Source organism: Molossus molossus, unplaced genomic scaffold, assembly GCF_014108415.1.
Source record: "Molossus molossus isolate mMolMol1 unplaced genomic scaffold, mMolMol1.p scaffold_m16_p_21, whole genome shotgun sequence".
NCBI classification, from domain to species: Eukaryota; Metazoa; Chordata; class Mammalia; order Chiroptera; family Molossidae; genus Molossus; species Molossus molossus.
This window is the reverse complement of record NW_023425357.1, coordinates 18,429,807-18,454,297: the sequence shown is the minus strand read 5'-3', so window position 1 is coordinate 18,454,297 and position 24,491 is coordinate 18,429,807. Positions and strand designations below refer to the sequence as shown.

At 59.6% G+C, this 24,491-nt stretch overlaps 1 protein-coding gene across 4 annotated transcripts in view; it reads left to right on the top strand.

Moving 5' to 3' along the window:
- Positions 1-24,491, top strand: part of ZFPM1 (zinc finger protein, FOG family member 1) — a 73,565-nt gene that overhangs the window by 13,209 nt on the left and 35,865 nt on the right. For 2 of the 4 annotated variants that reach the window (XM_036273832.1, XM_036273828.1), the window contains exons 2-3: positions 16,348-16,482; positions 18,909-19,037. In XM_036273832.1, coding sequence (XP_036129725.1) covers positions 16,348-16,482; positions 18,909-19,037 — 264 coding nt within the window. Of the gene's footprint in view, positions 1-2,081; positions 2,103-6,252; positions 6,403-7,311; positions 7,492-16,347; positions 16,483-18,908; positions 19,038-24,491 lie in introns of those variants that run through there. The other 2 variants (XM_036273830.1, XM_036273829.1) reach the window with 2 other exon arrangements.

Here is a 24,491-nt window from a genome sequence, read left to right as displayed (position 1 = left end):
ACCCCAGGACTTCTGCCCCTTCCAGTTGGAAGCTCTGGGCCAGGATGCTGGGTGTGCTGGACACAGCTGGAGGGAGTCCCCAACCCTTGGTTGCTACATTTGGGGGCTGGGTGTGGGGGTATGTTCCACCCTCCCCCTCCCCAACAAGGAAGAAAGAAAAAAGGGAACTATGATAAAAAGGGCGATAGGCCTGTGTAGTGGAGGAGTCCTATCGCTGTTATCTATCTGCCTGCCGCTCTGAGCAGTTCTGTTGTTTCCCCTTATCTCACCCACCAAAATGCCAGGGACAAAAGCAGAGCACACTCATACACACACCCGGGAGCCCACCACCCCACAACTCCTGGAGCCCTGAGGAAATGGTGCCACTCGATCTGAGGTGAAAACTGGCGGTTCAGGTTCCCTTAAAACCATCATCATGATTTTGCGAAGAAAGCCAAAATATAGCCCTCCCTGAGACAAGGCAGCTAAAATTAAGAAGTTACCCCCTACAGGCCCTCCCTGGAGGGAAGGACCTAGCTTTGGGGTAAGGAGGCCAGGACTTAGGGCAAGGTTCTAGCCATGCTGCTACCTCCTGGCTGTGTGACCCGGGGTCAGCATCTTTCCCCCTCTGAATTCCTAATTGTGGTGGGGTAGGGGAGTAGGTGGAGTTTGAGGATTTAAGGGAACCTTAGAGGAAAAGGAAGAGCCTGCACTATAAACAAAGTCTTCCCCATGTGGCAAGTGGCCCTTTGTGTCCCAGACTTAGGGCTGGGGCAGGTTAGCACCCAGAGCCCAGCAATCCCCAGAACATGCTCCCTCAGAACATGGTCTCCCTCAGAGCCCAGCCTAGCCCCTCAGGGCCCGGGCCCCCAGGCTGGCATCCCAGAGTCTGGCACTTCCAGAGCCCAGCACCCCCAGATCCCAGCCCAGTTCCCCATCAACTTTCCCCCAGAGCTCAGCCCAGCCCCTCAGAGCCCAGGCCCTTTAACCTGGCACCCCAGAATCTGGCATTCCTAGAGCTCAGGGCTCCAATAGCCCAGCCCCCCAGAGCCCTTGCCCCTTGCCTGATCCCCCAACCAAGGACCCCCCAGAGCCCAGTCCCCTAAGCCCAGCACCCCTAGCCTGGCCCCCCAATCCACTACCCAACAACTTCCCCTCAGGCACCCCCTCAGCAGAGAACCAAGGTCCTAACTTGTATGTTGGAAACCAATGGAAACAGGGCATGCAAATAAGCATGAATGTGACCCAGGGATTGGCTGATCACTGAGGGGCGGGGCCTCCTCCAGTGTCCCAGACCAGACCTTGCCTTAGTGGTGGAAATCCCCCCTTCCCCAGCTTTGGAAAGATTGGCCTTTCCAGACTTTGCTGCTGAGGCTAACCATTTCCCCGGGAGCAGGGGGATGGGCAGGCTGGCCTTTAGATGACCTCCTGCTGACCCTCAGAGCCCAGACCCCCACAGCCTGAATTAGGGGCCAGGATTTGTGTGTTCCTGACATCAGCACTGACAACTCTTGACTCCCAGATGGGAACACCAAGTTCAAAAGCAGGGTGGGGACAGCTCAAGGCTGGCCAGCCTCCCCTACTACTCCCTGTATCTGGGCACCTCCAGACTGTGTGCATGCTGTCCCCCGACTCTCTGCCCTCCCTGGCTATGATTTTTATCCAGAACTTTGCTCTGCCAGGCTTTCTGTTGCACCAACTTCATGAAGGACAGCTCCAACCTGTTTGCTTCCCCTCTGTAAATAGGAGGGTCTGGTCTTTGCTTCCTAGGGTGGTTTCTGTGCCCTCCAGCAAGCCCTGTGGCTCCTAGGCCTCAATTTCCCCATCCACACAATGAGAAGGAAGTTCTCTGGGGATTCCCTGCTCTTTCTGTGGCTGTGGCATATTCTAGAAACTTGGGGTCTTCCAGATTTCCCATTTTCAGAAATTTGCATGACAGGAGACCATGTCTGGAGGAACTGTTGAAGCAAATTTGGGGCATTCTCATTGTTCAAAGTCAGTTTGCACCCCTACAGGATGTCTTGTCAGCAAAATGGGACCCAGGTAGGCCCAGCCAGAGGTGCCCCAGCTCCCATGGCAGTGACCCAAAAATGAGCTGCAGACGTGGGTGTTTTAAAAAATGCGTAAGTGGAAAATGGCAGAGGGGTGAGAAGGGAACGCGTTTGGGCTGAGATCTGAGGGGAGGAAACAGAGGAGGCCGTTGGGCCAGAACAAGACTGCCACTCCGTGACCTCAGCTGAGCCCATCACCTGTTTGGGCCGCCGGGGGTGAGGGTCACAGGAACTTGGTTCACAAGAGTAGAAGGACAGTCTGGGCTGCTTCACTCGGGAGGAACACCTGCCTAGAAATCTCTCCAAGAGGAGTCCCCGTCCTACCAGCAGCTCTGTCTTCCCCGGGACAGGGCAAGGCATACAGTAGGTGCTTGATAAGTGACCCCTCAATTGATTTCTAAATCTATTCCCATCCTGGCCCCTCCCAGGAGAACAAAGCAAACCCAAGGGGAAAAGAAAACTGGAAGAAAAAGTTAGTGCCCGCAAGAGAATGTGTCACAGCAGAGCACTAAAGTGCGAGAGCTGGGGTCCTTACTCAGTGGATAGCGAGGTCCTGTCCCCAAGGCAGGATTGGGACTCACTCCTTCAGGGGCTGGCTGTCTGGGAACTGGGACATACAGGCTGACCTCTAACTTGTAAGGAGTACCTATTGTGTGGGGAGCCTGGGCCAGGGAACCTGGTGACCTTCACAGGCCGGGCCTCGGCCCCTGCCCTCATGGAGACCCAGGCTGGTGGGAAGATAGAGAAGAAAAGAATCCCTAACAATGGAGGGATCCCCTGTAGCTGGGGGACTGGTGGTCGGGAAGGCCAGTGGGCTTACTGAAGCAGACTTGAAGCAGACATTGGGATGGTGTGTGGGGAAGAATGTTCCTGGCAGAGGGAACAGAGGCGAAGCCCTGAGCAGGGAATGAGATATCGTGGTGGGAGAAGTGCCAGGCCCCTGCCATGCGTTGACCGGCACAGTCAGGGCCCAGCTCAAATGCCAGCACCACCTCAGCAGGCCGCCTAGCCCCGCCCCCAGGACAGCCACAAGGCCTGGGGGCCCAGGGTGTGAGCTGGGGACAGGGGAACTGTGCCTGAGGCTCCTCCCTTTCCTCCTCCTCCTCTTCTTCCTCCTCCTACTCCTTCCTCTCATGTACCAGACTTTTCCTCTCCACTTACTCTGCCCTGGCCCGATGGGCTCTGGGAACCCAGACGCAAGCCAGTGTTCGACAAGCCAGAGGGTTTGGCTCAAAACTGTAATGTCCAAGTCGCAAGGTGACTGTCTTCACTGTGGCTCTCATTCACCCTAGAGGGGTCAATGTTGCCTGTTCTGAAGCCACATGGCCTGGATGCAAATCCCAGCCCTCCACTTGCTGGGTCTCCTTGGACCGGTCACTGGAACCCCTGAGCCTCAGATGGGGCCCTCCGAGGTTGCGAGGAGCCCGTAAGGGGCTGTACGGACTATGCTTTGCACAGGTCTGGGGCTTGATCCAGTCTCACTGGGTATTCCTGGGCTGCAGGGCTTGAAGCTGGATGCTGGGGAAGCCTCATCCTTCCTTCATCCAGAGCCTAGCAGGGCCAAACTGACCAGCAGCAGAACTCTATTCATGTGATAGGTCAGCTGGTCTGGACTTCCACGACCCCTCAGCATCCCCACCCCATCCATGGATGCAGGACCAGACCCCACCAAGCCCTGGCCTCAGTCTCCACATCTGCCAAATGGCCTGAGGCAGCATGGTGGCAGGGAAGCCCACATCACCGTAGAGGGCTGTGCACATGGGTAGGGACCTGTGTCTCTGAGGAAAGGAAGACAATGGAGCGCCGGCTGTGTGTTCCTTGGCACTAGGTGACAGATATGTTTTTAAGTATAGTAAAATATACATAAAATGCATCACTATAACTATTTCAAATGTGCGATTCAGTGGCATTAAATTCATTCGTAAGGTTGTACAATCACCGCCAATGTCCACTTCTGGAAAATTACCATCATCCCAACAAACTGTCTCCACTGAACACTGAGTCCCCACCCCTCCTCCAACCCCCACAGCCTTTGTTCTAATCTCTGTCTGTGAATTTGAGGCTGATGTTTCGACTCCCAGTTTGCAGTTGAGGTAACAGGCTCTGCCCGGTGGGATTTGAAGCCAGGTGTCTTCCACCCTAGCTTCCTGGATGCGGTGGCTCTGGACCCCATGGGGAGGGAGGGGCACTCTGAGCCAAGAGGTACAGTTTCAGGCCCTGCGGAGCTGCCAACTCCTCAGGGAACTGGGCAGGTGCCTCGGTTTCCCCATCTGTGCTGTGGGAGCAGAGTAGATTTGCTGCCTGGGACCTGGCCGAACCCAAAAGGGGAAAAAGCCAGCCCAGAGGACCAGCTTCTTCTTTCCTCCCTGCACACCACCCCCAGAGCACGAGTCGGGACATTAGAGTCAGGTTTGGGTGTGCTCCCCACCACAGGGCATTGGGACAGCCTGGGGATATGGGTGCAGGACCCCACCACCTGGAGGAGAATATGAATGGGCTGGAGTTCCTGCTTCTCCTGGGGCCACAGCTCCTTGGTAAAGTGGTTGATGACAGGCCCTTCTCACGGTGTCCGTACCATAGTGCATGGGGGCCAGGTGAGAGGTGAGAGAGGAAAATTCTGGAGCTGAGAAGGGCTCAGCTCCTGCCAGTTCCCCTTGGGGTCTCCTGCCCCGCCTGTCCGTTGGCAGGACCCTGTCACACTGGAGCCCTGTCCTCTTCCAGGAAGCAGTCTGCCTCCATCCATCTGACATGGGGGCCACCCGGCGACAGCTCCATTAGCCGCAGCCCCGCTCCCATCTATCAGGCTTATCAGCCCATCTGGAGAGAGAATCTCTTTGGAGCCAGTGTCGCTCCATTTTCTCGGGCCCTATTTCTCCGTCCGTTCCGCAAGCTGCCTCCTGCTCTCCACTCTGTGCCATGGCCTTGGCCACTCCGCCATGCCCCGCGGTCTTGACCACCACTCTCACCCCATACCGTGTCCTCCCCTTCACCTCCCCATCAGTCACACGCCGGGGTCTTTGCCACACGGCCCCAAGTGTGTTCTCCGTGGCCCGTGAGTGGCCTGGCCCCACCCCGCCCAGCCCAGGCCACGTGGTCTGCACCCCCTCCCCCGGGAATATTAGTAATCTGTCCTCGGAGTGAAACAATCTCGTGTAATCTATCAGTGGCTATCAGGCCCATCAGAGGGCGGGGAGTGGCCAGGCCCAGAGATGGCGCCAACCTCCAGCGTTGATAAAGTTTCTGAGCTGAGCGGAGATGAATGTTGAGTAAGTGCAGGCCGCGAGATAGGATGTGGACTTGGCAGGCCCGCAGCTCCGGCTGAAACCAATCTCTCCCCTATCAGCCAGGCTGGGCTTTCTCAGGCCCTGCTCTTTCTTCCCGCCTCCTCCGCCTCCCCTTTCTCTGCCTTGCCCCACCCGGCCCCTGCCCCTGGGGACAGGGGTGGAGTAGGGGGACCTGCCTGCTGGCCCTGGCCCTAGAGAGGGGGCAGGCATGGGGCAGGCCAGGGTCCTGATCGCAGCCAAGGTGGTGGCACCCAGCTAGGGGCTGCCTGAGGGTGGTGGCCGTCCACAGCAGCTGGCCTCGGTGCCCACTGTCTCTGCTTAGCTTCCCAGGTGCGGAGAGTGGACCCCCAGCCAGCTGCCCAGCGCTCTAGCCCCACTGCCTCTCCAGCTCCACCATCCTCGGGCAGAGCCAGAACCCACCCATGCTTTCCGCTTCCAGTACTTTGTATTGACAGCTCCCTCTGCCTGGGACGGTCTTCCCTGTTCAGTCGTAGCTTTACCATCACCTCCTCCTATGAGAATCCCTTGCTATCCACCTCCACACCCACCTGCCATTTTCCATCCTATACTGTCTTAGCTCTTTATGGTGCATGTCCACCCCCACCCTAATGTTCACACACACACACACTCTGTTGGAACCTGGTAGAAGGAGTTGAAGTACTCTTGGGAATAACCCACATCTGGGAAATCTTCACCTCCTGCAAAGCCCCTTCCCGTCCACTCCTTATAACAGCACTACAAGGTCAGTGTGTCAGTACCCATTTGCCAGATGTGTAAACCAAAGCCGGGCAGGCTTCCTAGGCTCAGAGCCACATACCCCAGAACCTGACCCGGCCTCGGTTCTGCCTGGCCCTGAATAGCTGTGTGGGCAGATAGCCCAAGGCCTGAGATGAGGCTAGGTGGGGCTGTGTAGTGTCTCTGACTCAATTTCCCCGCAGGCTGGTGTTGAGGAAGGTCCTGGCGGAGCTTCATAAACTGTCCAAGGCTGTGCGCTTGTGCCCTAGAGACCTGAGCCAGAGAGGCCATAGCTCTCGGAGGGAGGGGCCCTGGGTGCCAGTCATGGCTCTCCCTGCACCACAGTCGAGGAGGTGGGTGAACACCCCACAGAGCGGAGATGGGCATGCTGGCCCCCGCCACACAGCAAGTAGCTGGTGGAGCCTGGGCCCTGGCCTCAGAGAACAGACAGTTGGGGGGTGGGGGGGTGGCAGACAGATGGCAGTAACAGGGGATCATGGAATGAACTTGGGAGTGAACTTGAGAGAAAGGAAGGCTCCTCCAGGCCTTAGTCTCTGTGACACAAGGCCAGGAAGGGAAACTGAGGCCAGGTGAGGGGAGGCCAGGTGACAAGGCCTCAGGCCTGGGAGTCTGAAGACCTGGGTCCGAATTCCCCACTACCATCTTTATAAACATAGACAATGGGTGGGAGAGCGCAGGAAAGGGGAGCAGGTGGGTCCCCTGTCTACTCCTCTAGCTGTGAGGGTTTGGGTCAGTTTCTTTACCTCCTTTTGCCTCAGTTTCCCTACCTGTAAAGTGGGGTAACACGAACTTGAGGGGTTGGGGATCAAAAGTACTGCATGGGTAAGTCCTTAGAACTGGGCCTGCTGCAGAGGCTTCTACAACATCGTCGTCATTACAGCTGGTGGTCCCTCCTGCGCAGCGGGACCAGGCTGGGTGCATGCGTGCGGGGAGTGACCAGGCTCACCCTACGCCCCCCACTGGGCGTGGCCCTGGGGGGTGCTGGGGCAGTTAGGGCCCCTGAGTTCGGTTAAGGGGCTGGCCTCAGGAGGAAGTGTTGGTGGCTGGGGGGATGGGATATGGATTCAGGACCCCTCCACTGGGTGTTAGTGCCCTGTCTCCCTAAATCTCCCACCCAGGCCTCACATACCCCAGGCAGGGAGGCTTCTACCAGTGGGGGGGGGGGGGGCGGGTAGCAGACCTCAAGGCTCCCCTCTGGGGCCAAACGAGACTCCCCAAGTCTCCTTTCTCCTCCACCCCAGCCTTTCCTGTGGACGCCCAGCAGGCCCCCAGCCACACCTGGCTCTGAGCCAGGCCACCTGTGCGTCTGTCTCCTGTTCCCTCCGCCACACCCATCACATAGTCACCAGTTTTCATTGAATACCTACTATGTGCCAGGTGCTGTTGCAGAACTGGGACACTGGCATGGGCTGTGGTCCAAGGTAAGGGTTCAGCTCAAGCCATGGGGGTGCTGAGCAGAGGAAGGTGGGTGATGGTGTGGAGGGTTCTGGGTGAACATCACCAGTAAGCCTGATTGCAGTGGGGACATGAGTATAGGCAACCGCCCACCGGAGAGCATGACCTTAGAATTTGTACTGACAGCCCTGGGAGGAAGAAGCTAGGAAGTTGACCCCTGGGTGGCCAGGGAGGGGGAGGCCTAAGGAGGAGAGGGGGGCCTGAGGCCTGGGAGGAGGTCCTCCTGTCCCAGAAGCTACAAAGGTGGACAGTGGGTCTCATTTCTGAGGCTGGGGCTATTCTTGGTTACAGCAGCCCCCCGGCATCATGGGGACACGGACAAGATATCCACACGAGTGTGGTTGTTGGCCGTTACCTGTCATCCACCCACCGTCAGCTAAGGGGAAGGTTTATTCCATCCTCGACAACCAGGCCTCCCTCCACAGCCTTACAGTGAGGTCTGGAGTGGCCAGCCCGGCTGCCAGGCTGTGACAGAGTGGATGGGGGGAGAAGGGACCCGATAGGAGGAGAGAGGAGCCGGGACTAAGAACATTCCAGTGCGGGAAGGTCGGGTAAAGGCCCATGGACCTGGCCCCTGGCTGGCTGAGAGGCACTAGACGGCTGGGAGCGTGGGAGACTTGACAAGGAAAGATGCTGGTGTCTTTGCATGAGACTGGGCCAAGGGGGCCCTGGATTTTATTTTGGTACATGTGACTGTCCCTCCCAACTTTTCATAAACACACTGTTAAATGCTGAGTAACCCTCTTTGTACGTGAATTATATCTCCATGAGATCCTTTTAATTTGTTAGCGGCTGGAGTAGGTCCCAGTGGCTCTTGTCCATTAGAGCATGGTTCTGTGTTCCCAGAGTGTCGGGCCCCTGTTTGGCAACCCCCCGGGCACTGCAAGTTTGTGCTTGATGCTGAAGGCATCTCTTTGCCTTCAGATGGCCTGGAGTGTGTTGTGACGGCAGCCAGCCACCCTCCTCCAGCCTGTTCCTGGAACAGTCTCACTCACCAGCACCTCCGGGCTTGGCCTGAGTGCTTGTTGAGCTTTGAGGCGTACAGCCTGGCAGTTACACACAGCAGCCGTGATGGACATGGAGGCCTGAGAGGCACGCGGGTCCAGGACCCAGATGTCTCGCCTCTGGAAGAGGCGGAGTGAGTTCTCGGTGTCAGGGTGCGTTCGGCCAGCGTCTGGCTGACTGTTGATGGAGAAGGAGAGAGTCAAGCTGCTCCGTCCCCGTGTCTCCTCTGCCCCAGGCCCACTCGTGCAGTCGGGGTAGGGGTGGGCGCAGGACCGTGAGGGAGAGCGCCTGGGCCCCGTTCCCCCGAGCAGGCAGAGGTTCGGATCCTCGCTCTCCCCTCAGAGGAGCAGGCTGCCCACTCAAATAAGCCAAGATTATCTCGCCAACATCCTCTTTGTGGTCGCCCAGCTGTCATCAGGACTGATCCTGGGTTGATGAGAGCCACTGGCAGGCCGCAGCAGGGGCCTGTGGGTCTCTCCTAGTCAGTACCTCGTGAGGCTCCAGAGACCCCTCTGCGCTCACTGGGACCCTCAACAGCACCCCTATCCTCATGGCCATTGGTGCAGTCCTTGCCACCCCATTAGGGCTACTGGGGCAGTGCCTTCCCTGAACTTGGCTGCAGGTGGGTCACCCTTCATCCTCCCTCTGGGCACTTCGGGGCCAGCAGGGAGCATCAGCGGACCAGCTCCCCCCCCACACACACACACTCAGGAATAACCTGGCAGAGACAGGGCAAGACAGTGCCCTGGCAGAGGGACAGCATAGGCTGAGGTGCTTGGCCGGAAGGCGAGGGCCGTGGAAGGGGTTTGGTTGTCATCCTGGGGGTGACGGTGGAGCAGGGAAGGGCTAGGGCCCAGGGGCACCGACTGGTGGACTAAACCCCACGCTGCAGTGGCATGGAAAGAAGCAGGCAGCTTCAGGCCACATTTAGAGGGATGGGGTGAGCAGGAGATGAACCCACTGAGGGTAGCAGGCTCCATGTGACATCTGCGCCAGCCTTCGGCCTCCTAGTGTACATGAGAGGACCCGCCGAGAGGGCCTGGGCCTGGTGGGTGTCCAGGAGGCCCTCCCAGAGTTCCAGCCTCCTCCTGTGGGTGTCTGTACCCCTCAAGGGCTCCCACCGTCTGCTGCTGTGAGCTCCTATGAGGCAACAGCCCAGAAACCTGCCTCTGTTCATGTTAGAGAAGCTGTTGAAGAAGTTCTGATTAAGTGAGCTCTTTTCCCAGGCCTTGTAACTTCTACGGAGGGCCTAGCACCTGTCCCCTATGCCCACCCACATTCCCCAGGGCCCCCCTTTTATATCAGAAGCCCTTCTGGGCATGCCCCTGTCCCCCATGGATAGCACAAGACAACCTCACCAGCCCCCAGACTGTCTGGGGGCTCTTCGCTCGGTGCTCTGGGGATACCCTCTCTTCCAGAGCCTCATGCTGGACTCCCTCCTGCGTCTCCAGGCTTGGTCCTGACCCTGCCCTGTCCCTGCCCAGCATTCCCCTCTTCGAACCTGCTTCTCTCTACCCACCTCAGCTGCTTGTCAGAAGTGTGCATGAAGGTACGAGGCACTTGGACGGGGGTGCAGGGTGCAGCTAACAGGCGGGTGCTGGGCCAGAGCAGGCTGCTGCCCCTGCGCTCTGTCGATGGCTTCCCTGTCTGTCGAATCCTAGCTGGACACAAGACCTCCTATCTGGGAGCATCCAGTCCTGCTTGCCAGGACGCAGGGGAGGGGGACCTTCACCAGAGGTCATGCTGCCTCCTGCCACAAGGTCAGGCTTCAGACCCAACTCTGGCAGCTGGACCCCCAGAATGACTGGGTCCCTGTCACCCTGAGCTCCCCACAGCATGGCTCCCTCAGGGAGAGCGGGGCTGTCCCCATTGCCTCTCTGTCCCCGCCATGGCCTGAGCTGCCTGCTGCCCAGCGGTGGGAAAGTCTGAATCTGTTGCTATTTTCTCTCTGTTATCAGGGCCTTATCTGGCCACGGTGCCACCCAGAGGCCAGGGTCTCTCTCCTGGCAGCACTGAGCCCCCACCTGTCCACTGGCTGCCCAGGGCCAGCAAGACAGGAGGCCAGGCCTTCTGCCAGTCCGGGGGCGGTCTTTCTCCTCTACCTGCACTGCCCTCCCCAGGCCCCAGCCCCTCAGCACCCCCAGCCCTGTCATCTCCATCCCCACCCCTAGAGGGCCAGGCGGCACTTCCGCGAAGAGTTGAAATAATAACAGTTGTAATAATAACCACGCGTCTGTGCTCAGCACGCACTGCCACCACCTTGCCTGAACCCTGACCCCAGTCCATGACAGGAGGCTGCTGTCGTCCTGGGCTTTCAGTGAGGAAACCAGACTCAGGGAGGCTTGGCTTGCACAAGGCCGCCGGCATCAGCATCCTGCCGTTCCTTCTGCCTAGAATGCTTTTCCCTGGCCCCATTTGCAGGCAACCTCCTTTTGTCCCCTTCTAGGTTTCCACTCATTTGTTGCCTCCTCCAAGAAGCCTTCCCTGACTGGCACCTCCACCTCTTCTTTGTGGCAGTAGCCGCACTTGCATTTGTCATGTTTCTTTCTTGGGGAGACATCTTAGTTGCTGCAGGGTCTCCAAAGCCTGTGGGGGTCTGGCACTCAGGGGACTCAGGAAAGCTTTGATGGGTGAATGAATAAGTGAGTGAAGAACTGAGCTAGTGAATCAGTGAGTGATTTAATGAAAGAACAGTGACTGAAAATGAGCCATCGGATCCCAGGTCCACCTGTACCCCAAGGTCTGCCTGGTGCCCCTCTCCCAGCTCTGCCCCTTTCCTGACAGGCCAGGAGATGGGTGAGAGAGGAGCAGGGCCCATAACCCATCAGTGTCCACCTGTCCCCCAAGCCAGGGGGCCTGCATTCAAATCCCGCTCTGACACACAGGAAGGAACCTCTGTTTTTCCCCCTGTGAGTTGGGACTATAGAGGATGTTCCCAGAGAGGCATAAATGACCCCGTGCAATGGGCAGGCAGAAGGGAAGGCCCCGCAGCCGTGGTCAAGCCCCTATCCAGGTGCGGGCTCTCCGGGCCTTTGCCCTGGTTCTTTCTCCTTTCCAATGGCGTGGCAGAGGATGGTCAGAGTTGCGCCCCTCGACACAGGTACAGTCTGCAGGGACCAGGGGGAGCTTCGTCCCGTGCTTCAAGCCACCTCCCTCCGCACTCACCTGGAAGGTCCACCTGGGGGTTACAGTCTGGGGGTATTTTGTCCCCTCCTCACTACCAGCTCTTGCTTTCTTCAAGGCATTTGTTCTAAAGGACCCCCCACCCCCCAGCTGCCTTGCCATCAAAGCCAGGAGGGGTCGTTAATCATTGCTGCCCCAGGATTTGGAAGGAGTTGGGACCATCCCGCCGCAGAGAACTTGTCTCCGTAATTCAGTGTTAAAGCATGAAAAAAGGGAGTTGATGAAATTCCACTATCAGTGCTGAGCCAATATGCAAAATATCTCACCCCCAATCAAATAGCTATTATGTTTTCATTTCTATTTCAGCATCGGCTTAATGAGCAGGAGACAGATCGGTGCGCGTGGCGTCTGCTCACTGTGATAACCGAGGGGCTCCGGGCAGCAGGGGCCATGCCCAGTGCTGCCCTGGCCGGTGGTGACTGCTGTCATCACCCACCGGCACCCCCCAGATGAGTGCTCAGCCTTGGGCATCGGCCTCTGGACCCCACCAGGCAATGTGGTCAGCTGAGGCCGCGCCGTGGTCTGAGCCGGTGTCTGGAAGACTGGCCTATGGGAGGAGGCTCCTGCCCCACCTGCCCCCCACCACTGCTCTTCACCCAGGCCCAGGAGCAGGTCACCTTTCTGGGCCTCAGTTTACACATCTGAAAAGTGGGTGTAGCCCAGGCTTCTATCTTCGGAGGTGTTGGGAGGTGCATTTGTCCATCGTGACTGTCATCAGGGCCCTGCCTCCCCCTCCACCCAACCCCCATCACCCTCCAGCATCCTCTCCCACTGCTCCCTATGTGGTGGGAGTGTACCCACACACTCACACCTTCCCCACCACCCCTACACCCCTGGCTACAGGGCGTTGGAGGGGTACAGAGGACGTTTAGAAAATGCTGAGTGCAGTAGTGGTGATCATAGCCCATCCCCCCACCATTTGCCTGAGCTGGCTGAAGGTGATGACAGTTGATGTTTGGGGACGTACATACTGTTTGCCGGCCCTGAGCTGAGCTTGGAGCAGGTGTCACCACGTTTTATCCTGTAAGGTAGGAGCTGTGTGGTTCCTGAGCACAGAAAGGTACAGTTCCTTGTCTGAGGTCACACAGCAAGACACTCCTGCCTGGCTGTGGGTGGGCCTGTCAGCTGTTAGGGTCTCTGGGCAGGGAGGGCACCCAGGGAGCATAGCATCTCACCGCTCACGCTGGCCAGCTGAGACACCTCCCTGCCGGAGCCCCAGGTGGGACCAGGGCGGTCACAGGGGCTTAAGCAGGGACAAGGTGGCATGTTCTCTGTGTGCCGAGGCGGGCGTGGGGCAGAATTCGCCATGCTGCGTCCTGGTTGTGGCCTTATAGCGATTTGCTGGTTGGCAGTTGTCTCCTGCATTATCAGAGCTGTTTTAATTGTGCTGGAACTGAATTAGTGGCATTAGAATAAATTGCCTAGGCCGGCAGCGTCTTTCTTCACTCATTGCCGTGCCTTTGTGCAGAGAGGATGCCTTTGTTCTCTCATAAATGGACCCAGCAGGAGCTCAGGGCCTCCCTGGGTGGCTGAGGCTCACCTGGGTAAGGCACCAAGAGTAGGGGCTGCTGTCTCAGGGGTCTGGCAGGTATGGGGAGGGGAGTGTCAGCCACACCCCAATGTTCTGCTCCCTGCATTCCCTGCAAGCAGATGGCTTCGTACCCATTCTCCAGAACAAGCAACTGAGGCCTTAAAATCCCATGGGCCATTCAGCGTGAAGGGCAACCCCTCCAGCTCTGAATGAGCCACAGAAGGCACCAGGGCTTCTAGAAAAGGGCCAGCAAATGGGCTGACCTCAGGACTGTGTGCTGGCCACAGTGGCCACAATTTATTCTTATGCCACGGGCAGTGCCCACTCAGGGCCAGCTCCATGGTAGAGGGCTCAGAGGCTGGCCTCCACTGCATCCAGTGTGTTCCTACCAAGGTACGTGCCCAGGAAGGTTACTGCGGGTCAGGCCTCCCACCTGTCCCAGGGGCACGAGTCTGACCGGTCTGGGGTGTGCCCAGCCCAACACAGAGCCTGCTTGTGTGGGCACATTGACGAGAGCACAGAGGCTTAGCCTGGGGCTGGTTCTGTGTGGTCTGAGTAATTATAGCTCTGAGGTGTCCTGGGGAGGCGGGAGCGAAGTCCACAGGGCTACAGCTGGGATGTGACCCTGCCACCAAGTGTGGACCCTTTGGCCCCCAGGGTTAGGATCCAACTCCCCTCACCCACCCCCACCCTTGCCTGTAGGTCAGTCCGACTCTCCTCTCAGCCTTGACTCCCCACTCCTCCTTCCTACACCACATCGAGTCCTGTCCAGATTCCAGGCCTTTGCACAAGCCTCTCCCTCTTCTCAGTCAGCCTCGTCCCAACATCGTCCCTGAGATCCGCTGGTAGCATCTCTGCCTGTTCTTTTTCTCTCTGTCTTTGTCATTTGCCTTCCTCCCTCGCGGCACATTTATAAGCTTCTGTTTGGGTTTGGGTCCTGTCTATTGTTTGACAATCTCCCCTGCTGGCCTGGAAGTCCCGGCAGAGTCCAGACGTCCCAGCATCCAGAACAGTGTCTGCCCTCAGATGTCCTCGGAAATTAGGAAGGGCATCTGCCCCACCAGGAACGACTCAGTTTTCACCGCTGCAGCAGGCCAGTCCGCCAGTGGGCAGAGAGGTGCACTGAAAACCAGCTTCGCGCCCCACTGCTCCGTGTCCATTGCTAGGTTTGAAAATAAGCCTGGGAACTCGGCCACCACATTCTGTCCCAGCCTCGCGGGTCTCCCTGTCCTGCCTCCACGCGCCAGCTTCTGTGGCCTGTGTTGGATGCTGGCTGGTTGCACAGTTGTGACTTGAGGGGCAGGCACCTGAAGCATCAGCAGGCCCCACCTCCCTTCATCAGCTTACCACCCAGCTTATCACCCCCTGGAAAACCCTGGCAAAGCTGGGGCGTAAGGGCGCCAGGAAGGGGCACACGAGCGATGCGGTGAGAAGCCCCTGAAACGGGACACATTTTGGTCCTCTGTGTTTTTCTGGGGAGAAAGCACTGGATTTCGTCAGATTCCCACACGGCTCACCACATGCAAAAGTCAGGGACCACCAGCCTGTGAGGTGTGAATCCCAAGCAAGCCTCCCTCTGCGGCTGCCCATTTGCCTCCAGAGACAGGGAGCCCAGTGGCCCTTGAGAAGCAGCCGTTCCGTTCTTCCCCACTCAGGCCTTCATTCTAGTGCCTTCTGTTCCTGTCCAAGAGAGCCCCATGCTTCTCCATAGCACCTGACATGTGAATTTGTAGATGTCGCCGAGGCTTGTAGACTTTGCTTCTTGTTCATGTTCCTCTGTAGCAAGAGGGCCTGGATGCTTCAGGCTCGGTGGTCTGGGCCCAGAAGCCCCCACCCCCATCCCATAGCTGCGATGCATGAGTCAGGAGCCTGCCCACATCACACCTGGCTGATGAGTGTCAGCTCCCTGATGACGGGGGGGTGGAGGCAGGGCAGGTGGCTGCCGCGGGGGAGCTTGGGAGGTACAGTAAGTCCTCACATAATGTCACTTATAGGTTCCGTAACCCTAAGCGATATGATGTGTAATGAACCGAGTTCGCCCTGGGATAATCGATTCGAACCTGAGTTAGGTTCCTATAGCATCTCTTCAGTGTTCTACGTAAACGATGTTATACAAGGACCTGCTGTAACTGGGGCAGGAGGCAGCCCCACTCCGTACCTGTCTTGGGGCCCAGGCTGACAGGGATGGAAGGGGCTCAGGTGATTTGGGGAGCAGGATGAGGAGGGGCGCCTGCTCACCAGTGTCCTCTCTGCCCACTGCACGGGCACCATCTGTCCGACCTCAGAGCAGTTGCCAACCTGGCCTGTACTCAGAGGCACTAGCGGGTCCAGCTTTGACACCCTCCCAGGGCTGATCTGGGGTCACCTGAATTCCCACCTGCCGTCTCACCTGTAAGGTGGGCTCCCTGGGGCTCCCCATGTAAGAGCCTCTGGGAAGGATGCAGGTTGGAATTAGGGGACCCCAGGCCTGTGGCACTCTAGCCCTCGAGGTTGACTGCAGACACCTGTGTGCCCACCTGTGCCCTATCTGCTGTTTATTCCTGTAATCAGCTTCTCTGAGTGCCTCCCGTGTGCTGGGTGCCCTCAACAAGCTCCCAGACCTTGGAACCTGAGTGTGAGCTGCGTCCCGGAGCAGGGGTCCGGGGCAGAGGGAACGGCTATGCAAGGCCCAGAAGGTGTTTACCCACGGGCTGTGGGTGCACACTGGGGTTCTGCAAATCCCTGAAGTGCATACCTGGGGGACAGGGAAGGTCACGGCGGTCACGTAGCCTCTAGGGCTACCCTGAACCACCAGAGTTCCCGTAGCTGCGACCATGGTTGGAGCAGAGTGAGGGGAGAGTCTGCCACATCATCCTGGCAAGAGCAGTCCATGGGCAGCAGAGGCTGAGGTGGGTGAGGTGGAGCGGGAAGGCCAGTGACCCTAGGTGTTGGAATTGGGGCAGGGGTGGGTTGATACGGGGTAAGGCTCACACGTCAGGTCTTGGGGGACCCTGAGGGAGCCCGCACACTGATGGCTGCCCTCTCGTGTCCTCTGATCCCATGGCGTGGCCGGGAGCGCCATGCGCGGGCAGCGCCTCCTGAGTTCCTTGGGCCGTGTCTGCAGGTTCCCTAGGAGACATGGAGGCTGGGGAAGAGACCCAGGCCGCGGACGTGGGCCTCCCGGAGCCAGAAGCAGCAGCGCCCGAGCCCGAGCCCGAGGCCGAGGGGGAACCCAAGCCTCTGAGCCCTTCCAGTCCAGGTGAGTGGGGCAGTGGGTTGCGGCAGGCTGGGGTCTAGCACTCTGAGCCACCTGACACCTTGTCACATTCTCACCTGTGACTTCATGGGAGCCAGACCCGCTGGCTTTTCACACCCGTGAAGAAGCTTGGTGTCTCTGTGGGCCGACTGTGCCTGATCCCAGGGGCTGGAGGGGACTGGGGGTAACCCTATTTTATAGATGAGGGAATGAGGCCCAGAGAGGTTAATGCCTTGCTCATGGTCACAGCCTAAGCACCTGAGCAGGGATCTGACCCCCAGGTCTGGATGTACATTGACTCTTCCTGTCTCCCCAAGTCCTCCCCACCCCACCCCAGGCACCTGGAATATCTTCTTGGGACCTCCTGGCGGCAGGTTCCCCAGTGGAGGGTAGGACAAATTTCTCAAGCTGAGAACAAGTCTTGGAAGGAGAGGTAGCCCTCCACCCAGGGGTGAATTAACCTGGCACCAGGGGGCCTGCTCAGGCCCAGAGGGGCCTTAAAGCTGGGCAACCTCTTGGGCTAGCTGTAGCCCCAGACACCCCCCACCCCCAGACACCCCTAGTAGGAGGGGCCTCACTGAGGCAGAGGCTTTGGGAGAGGTCAGCATCCTCACCCGTCTTCTAGAAGAAGAAACCGAGGCTGGAGGGCCAGCAGTGGGAGGGCGAGGCGCTGGGCTCTTCCTGGGCATCTGCCGTGAGCCCCGCTCGCCTCTCCTCTGCCTCCCTGGACTCCCCAGCATGGCCGTGGCTAGTGGTTTACTCCCCTTCCATACCAGTGCACTCCCAGGCTGGGTGGCCCCAGGCCCTAGTCTGATGGGGGAAACAGCCACAAACTGCACCATTTGGGAGGGTGGGCAGTGGGTGGGCATGACTGGGGTGAGGAGAGATGTGGTGGTTGGGGGACAACATTGAACAGAGAGACCGGAAGGATGGGTAGCGCCACCCATGCTGGGGGTGCACAGGGATGGGTGCACCAGGCGGCGGCACCTGCAGTGCAAAAGCCCTGAGGCGGGATAGAGACCAGGCAGCAGGAGCTCTGCGGTGGGGGGTGCTTGAAGCTGGGGGGGCAGGGGGCGGGCAGATATCCCAGACAGACCTTGGTCCCTGGCAGGGAGGTTCCTTTTCACTGTGGACTCTCAGCATTTCTGTCTCAGAGCATCAGGGTCCCCCTGCGATGACCCCAGGCCTAGGAGCCCAACAGGCCTTGTCCTCTGAGACACGCCGGCCCCACTGGAGTCACCAGGGCTATACAGTGAGGGGAGGCTGGGCCAGCGGGAATTGAACCCAGCTCCCATCACCCTCAGCTCACGGGGACTGCCGGGCCGTGTGGAAGGATCAGGGGCCTGGCCTCTGGTGCCAGCTCCGGTTCGTTATTATTATCTCTGCCATCATCATCATCACCATCATCATCATCATCATCATCATCATCTCACACTGTTTGGTGGAGCGCCAGCTGGCCCCCAGCCCATGCTCCTGTCCTTCCTGAGCCTCAGTTTCTGAATCTGTAACAGCGTGAGCCCCTCGGGGTGGCCCCTGGGGCCGAGGGCGTGTGTGAGGGGCCCCTTGTCACCATCGTTACTATTAGGTGCTATGGACTAATGGGGAGGCCTCCAAAGGGCCCTGATCTGCCAAAGGGCAAGTGGCTTGTTACTGTGGACTTTGACCCGGTAGCTTTCCTAGGGTGCTGGGCCCTTTATCTGATCTGGGAGCTGCGGCTGCACAGGGGCGGGGTGGGGAAGGAGCTGGAAAAAACAGACGGGGTTGCACCTGGCACAGACCAGGGTGATAACTCGGCGATGGGCGAGATAAGGCGGCAGGGGCAATATCTGCCTCTCGGGAGGGCCCAGCACGGCTCCCTCTCAGTGGCTGGAGCTCAAATGCCAGCCACGTTGATTTATAGCCAAAAATAATAGGACTTTTATACTGTGTGATTGATTTATTTGATGTTAATCATGGCCCTTATCTCTGGTATTAATAATCTGCCGGGAGGGTGACGTCACGCAGGGGGGGCTTTTATGGGAGCGCATCGATTGGGGGCCGAGGTAGTTATCAGGCCAGCAGGGAAGGCAAATATGCCCTTTGGGCTGGAATTGGGTGCAGGGCCGGCTGGAGAGGCCCCCAGCTGCCTGCGGAGGAGACGGAAGGCGGAGCCCACGTGTGTGCCCCTGGCCTGGGCGTGCCCAGTAGGGCATCCTGTACTCTAATTATTAACAGCAGCTGGAAGAGCAATTATTATTGCTACAATTAATGAGGGGGATGAGGGGTTTTAAAGGCCAAGGGGAAAACTGAGATACCTGACCCTCCCCAGCAAGCCTAGGGGTGGGCGCACCTGGGCCTTGGTGTCCTTCCTGGCCACAGTGTGGGGCAAGTGGTCAGGCAACTTGGTGCTCAGAGCTTGGCGGGGCCTGATGGTGTTTTCCTCTCTGCAGAAGCTAATCCCCTGCCCCCACCACCGACACCGCACCCCACATCCCCTGGAGGCCCCAAGGAGACGGAGGGGCAGGATCCAGAGACGAGTCTGGAGGAGGAGGAGGCCAGCAGCCCCTGGAACGGGCCAGGTAACCATGCCTGCGGTCAAGTCCAGCAGCATTGCCTCTCCAGGATGGCCCCAGGGCCCAGCCTTCTGGGAGTCCTAGAAGCTGACTCTGAGGCTCGGGTGGGACAGGCCCAGCCTGCTGGCTACAGAGGTTGGTGGCAACCCGCTGGGCCCAGGCCTGTGCCTGTTCCAAAGTCCAGCCTGCCTGTGGGCCAGTGGCATTGCTAGGGGAGAGCACCGAGCTGTGCTGATGCTCAGAGCTGATCCCAGGCCTGGTGGCTGATCAAAGTGTCCAGAGGACTCCCAGGAGGCAGAAGCAGCCAGGGCAAAGGTGGGGGTGTCTGTGTGTGGAGGGCCTTCCCACCTGGGATGGGGATTTGGGGCAAAGAGGGGGGTAGCTCGCGCCCCCACCCCCACCCCCGGCTGGCTGCCGGCCTCCGGGAGACGGGAGGTGGCTGCGAACTGCCCGGTCCTGGACCACAGGGAGTATCTTTGAGGGCGGTTTGGGCTGCCAGTCACACCCCCTGCAATTTGCAGCTGGAATTCGGACCTTGGAGGTCACCAAATGTGTTCTTTCTGGGGCCCCCAACTGCACTCATTTGTGAAGGGAAGGAAGAGCGTCGGTTGTCTCTGTGGGTCTCCAGTTCAGGGACACGGAGTGACGTGTGGGAGGATTTGGCAGGGCTGCAGGTCCAGCTTGCCGTGGAGGACTGTTCTGGGGGCGCAGGGGGAAGGGAGGGCGTGGTCCTTGGTGACTGGAAGGGTGGGAGGGAGACCGTGTCCTCATGTCAGGCACATGCGTGTATGCAGCAAGTGTCTATTCTGTGTCCCAGACATCTGTGAGCACTGTTCAGGGACGTGCACACACACGGGTATACTAATAAAGTGAGGTTCATGACAGGTGGGAAAAAGGTACATGATGAGGACATCGCCTTGCTAGGGGGTCAGGGAAGTCTTTGCCTGGGCAGAGGGGCACAGAGTGACCAAGGGGCTTATCCAAGGTCACCAGCTGGGAAGTGGCAGAGCCCGGGTCAGACCCACCACCTGGCTTCGGAGTCGGCTCTGGGTTTGTGAGCGCCAGCTTGAGTTGTCACCCAGGTGGTGCCTGTCCACCCTGCAGGGTCAGTATCATCGTCCCCATTTCATGTGGGAGAAACAGAAGTCCCTGGAGATCAGGGCCTGTTCCCCAGGAGCTTCCTGCGCTATTTGCATCCTTGGGGGCCGGGGGGCTCCCTATCAGCTCCCACAGATATGAAGTGGGCAGCGATGGGCCGATAAGTGGCCACTGGCCAACCGCCGCGGTGGCTACCCCCTATCAGACCCCAAGCAGACCACACTTATCGCCCAGCCAGGGAAGCCAGAGAGGCCCAGTGGGCTCTTATCTCTCAGGGGCCGCCCGTGCCAGCAGTGGGGCGTCAGGGCTTCATCAAGGCCCAGCCTGGTTGGTGTCCCCTAGGGCACTGCCCAGCAATGACCGCCTGGGGGTAGGGTGCAGCCAGTGCCTGGCCACCTTCCTCTGCAAGTCCCGGCACTCTCTGCATGTTGAAGCCTTTCTCTCTGGTTCTCTGGCCCTCTGACCCCTCGGCCTATCATGTGTGAGCGTCTCTCTCCCTCTCTCCCTGTTTTTGATCCCTGGCCTGCAGCCTCTACCCTCACCAGCAGCTCAGGAGGCAAGCTGGAGGGCACCACCCACCTGTCCCCTCTGGGATGGGGTGGCAGCTTGGACCACAGTGCACCCTATGCTGTCTGGCTTTGGGCAAGTGGCTGGACCCGAGCCTCCTTTTCCCATGAGGCCAGCATGAGGGCGGAAGCTGGTCACCGCACAGAGCCCAGGGCTCGGCATACCTGCTGCAGCCCATACTGGCTACCCCTCCTCACCTGTCTGGCTGCCATCTGCTTGTCGAGACCAGGCAGCAGCAGCCCAGGGGAGAGGCCAGGCCTCAGGGCCCTTCTCTGCAGCTGTACGGCGGGTACAGCACAGTTGCCCTGCCTCCAGGGGTCAGGGCCCCAAGCAGATGGCAAAAGAACCCCCAGGAGGCACCCACGTGGCGCTGGACACAAGAGAGGCCTCCCCAGCCCTCTCCTCCCAGGCGGCCCTCGGCACACACTGCGAATAGAAGTAAGGGCCTGGATGTGCAGGGACTCTGTCGGCCCTCGGGCGGGGGTCCTGGGGCCTGCAAGTGACCGCCAGCACTCTCTCGTCCCATCATCTCCAGGCCCCCTTAGTGCCCTGCCCTGGCTTCCTCCTACCTCCTGCCTGGTGACGCCCGAGCTCCATAATCAGACTCTGGGGGTGTCCAGGGTGTTTGTTTCCATTTTCTAAAGCTATGAGCTGTGTCGGCTGCTGGTGGCTTGGTTCTCGAGTGTTGCTCCTTCCAGCGGGACCCTCGAGCTGTCCAAGTCAGCCTGCCTGGCCTGGGACAGACGTTGCTGAGTGACTGTGGGCAGCCAGGGCCTCTCTGGTACTCGGTCCCCTCCTAGGTCCAGTAGAGCTAAGGAGTGCGCCAGCGCCCCAAGACAGCTGTGAGGAGAGCGGCACCTGGTGCAGTGAGCACCTCTCCCAGGAAGCCTCGGGCTGTGTCTCGCGCTGGCAGCCCGGCTCCTCGGGGACTGCGGGTGGAGGCAGGTTCTACAGGGAGCAGCTGGGGTCTGGCACAGCCAGAACTCCACTCGGGCCCAGCCGAGCTGTGCATCCGTGGAGCAGGGAGAAACACCTCTCGTTCCCCTGGGGGTGGTGTTCATCCCGGCCCCACACATGCCGCCACCCACCCCTCACCCAAGACGCCCCCATTGCACCCGCGCCAGGTCTCCTGTCTGTCGGAGCCTAGGGTCCAGACTGGGTTTGAGGCCCAACTCTGCAGTGACACCGCAGGGTGCCTGTAAGACGCCACCTCCTCCTCCTCCGAGTCAGGGCTGGGCATGGGCTAGAGCAGAGGGCGTGGGGAATGTTGCAGCCATGCTGGCGGCGCTGGGGACGCTCACCGCCCGGGGCTCCAGCAACACTGAACTGTGGGCGTGTGGGGAACGAGGGGTCCCAGGGAGTGACCCTGGAGGCTGAGGGCACAGAGGTGGGATGGGGCCCAGCAGGGAGGCCCTAGGGCCCGAGGAGGGGAGGAGAAATCAGGGAGGGATCAGGTGGGTAGGGTCTGGTCCCAGGGAGAGGGTTGGATCTGAACAGAGGGGGATCTGGCTCCACCACAAGAAAGTGGACAAGTGGACAAGGGCAGAGCAAGGGACCTACCCCAGCCTCTGGTCTATGGGGAGGGGGTCACAGCCCACGGTGGCTAAGGCACCCCCAGGGCTAGGGAAGGGGACATTGGGCTGGAGCTGCCCTGGCCTGAGCCTTCATCCAGCTCACAGGGACTGGGGGCAGGCAACAGGAAGGGGGAGGGCGCAGTGGTTTTATCTTTGAGATGACCTTGCTTGTTGGAGGGGCTGACTGTTTAAAACTCTGATATGCAAATGGCCGTGAGCTATAATCTCCCATCGCCAAAGCCGGGCTGGGAGGGAGGGCGGCCTGCCGCCTCTGCCTAGCCCTCCGCTTCTCGGGGGTTGGCTCCATCCCCCATGTCCCACACCCACTCCCGGCCCTGTCCCCCCACCTCCCACCACCCTCTTTCCCCTCCGCCTCTCCACTTAACACCCAGAAGAAGCAGATCAGACAGACAGGCAGCCTTCATTAGGACTGAGAGCCTTGGGGGTCCCATTTCACTGGGGGGGGGTCCTGGACCTGTCACCCACCTCATGGTTCTGTCCAAGAGTCTGTCCAATGGCTGTCGGCATGGACTCAGCCCGCCTGACAGGTCACGAGAAGACAGACGAAGGGAGCGGCTGCAGTGTGTGGGGCTGACCCCCAGGTGGGGTCCCCTCCCCTTGGGGGCCCTCTAGGGCCTCTTCCCCCTGAGCAGCCCCTCCACCAGCAGAGAGAGGGTGACTTGTCCCCTGGGGGTGGCCAGAGAGGGCGTCACTGCTCAGACAGAGGACTCCCAAGAGCGCCGTCTGTCTAGCTCTCCGCCCACCCGTTTGGAGGCCGTGGGGTCCAGATGCCCTGGACGCCGAGCACAGGGCTGATCACCACGGGTGCCGGACTTACTGGGGCGCAGGGGAACCCAGGAGGCCTACAGGGCTCCCCACTAGCCCTGGGGACATCAAGGGCGGCCTGGGTTCCACAGGCCCAGGAAGGAAGGGGGTGGCCAGGGGCATGTTTCGTGGTCAGGGCAGTGGGTACCCAAGCCTGTGACCTGGCTGTGTGAACAGGGCCCCAGGAGCAGGGTCCCCTTCACCCATAAGTGTCTCAGGGCCTGAAACTCTTTCCTGGTGACCACGGTTTACAAAATAAAGCCAACTGGGCAAAGCCTCGGGAGGGTGGGGACCAGGTTAGAAGGTGTGAGAACCACAGGGGAGAGGCCTGTGGGTAGGGGAGCAGCCTCCTGTGTGAGACCCATTGCTGGACCACAGCTGGCTTTGTCATGCGGGCACGGGATGGGCACGAGGCCCATCCACGAGACCCCAGACTGGCTCTGGGTAGGAAGAGGTTGAGCTGGAGCAGGAAGGGACAGGGCGCAGAGCTAGGGACCACCTGCCACCCACCCTTCACTCATTAGCACTTAGCGGCAGCCTTGGCCCAGCCCCAGACTAGGCGACAGCTGAGACACTTGTGGAGCAGACAGTCCCCACCAGGGGCCAAGCCTGTCACCACCATCACCACGTCCCCGATTCCAGGGCTGAGTTGATTCTGCTCCCCCAGAAGCCAGGGCCTTTGGTGGGGGAGTGGCCCGGGGTTCCCTAGAGCTGACTGAGGGGGACGCCCCCGGGCCTCGCAGCCCAGTTTCAGGAGAGAGGGGCCTGGGGCGCGGACGGGGACCCGCGCCGGCCAAGAGAAGGACTGTGGAGCCCAGCGTGGCTGAGTGTGCTCAGGGCCTGGTGACAACCGCTTTTGCTCACGCTTCTGCGTGTCCTGAACCGCACTTACCCTTCCCGACTGTCACCTCCGAATACTGCCAACACTCCTGTGAGGGAGCTCCTAGTCCAGCCCCACTTGACCCTGGGGGAAACTGAGGCCTGGCCAGATGAAGTGGCATGGCCAAGGTCACCCAGCCCTCTGGGGACAGGGAACTGGGATCCGAGGGGGCTGCGCCTGTTTGGTGGGGGGTGTTTCTAGCTTTCACTTTGGAGCCCACCCCCCTCCACCTGAGCCTCCTGGAGCCACACATCTTGCTCCTGGCCTGGCTGTGTGGTCAGGGCCCCGGAAGCGAAGGCCCCGTTACCCATCCATGTCTCAGGGCCTGGGGCTCTTTCCTGGTGACCAGTGTCTACAAAATAAATCCAATGTCTCAAACATCAGTGACACCGTCTTTGTCCCAAGCTCCGTCCCCAGCCCTGGAGGGAGTGATGGGTGGGCTGGCCATGTTCTCCCAGCACTGCAGGTCAGCAGAGGGGACAGCCAGATGGTCAGAGCCAGGTCAGCACCATACCC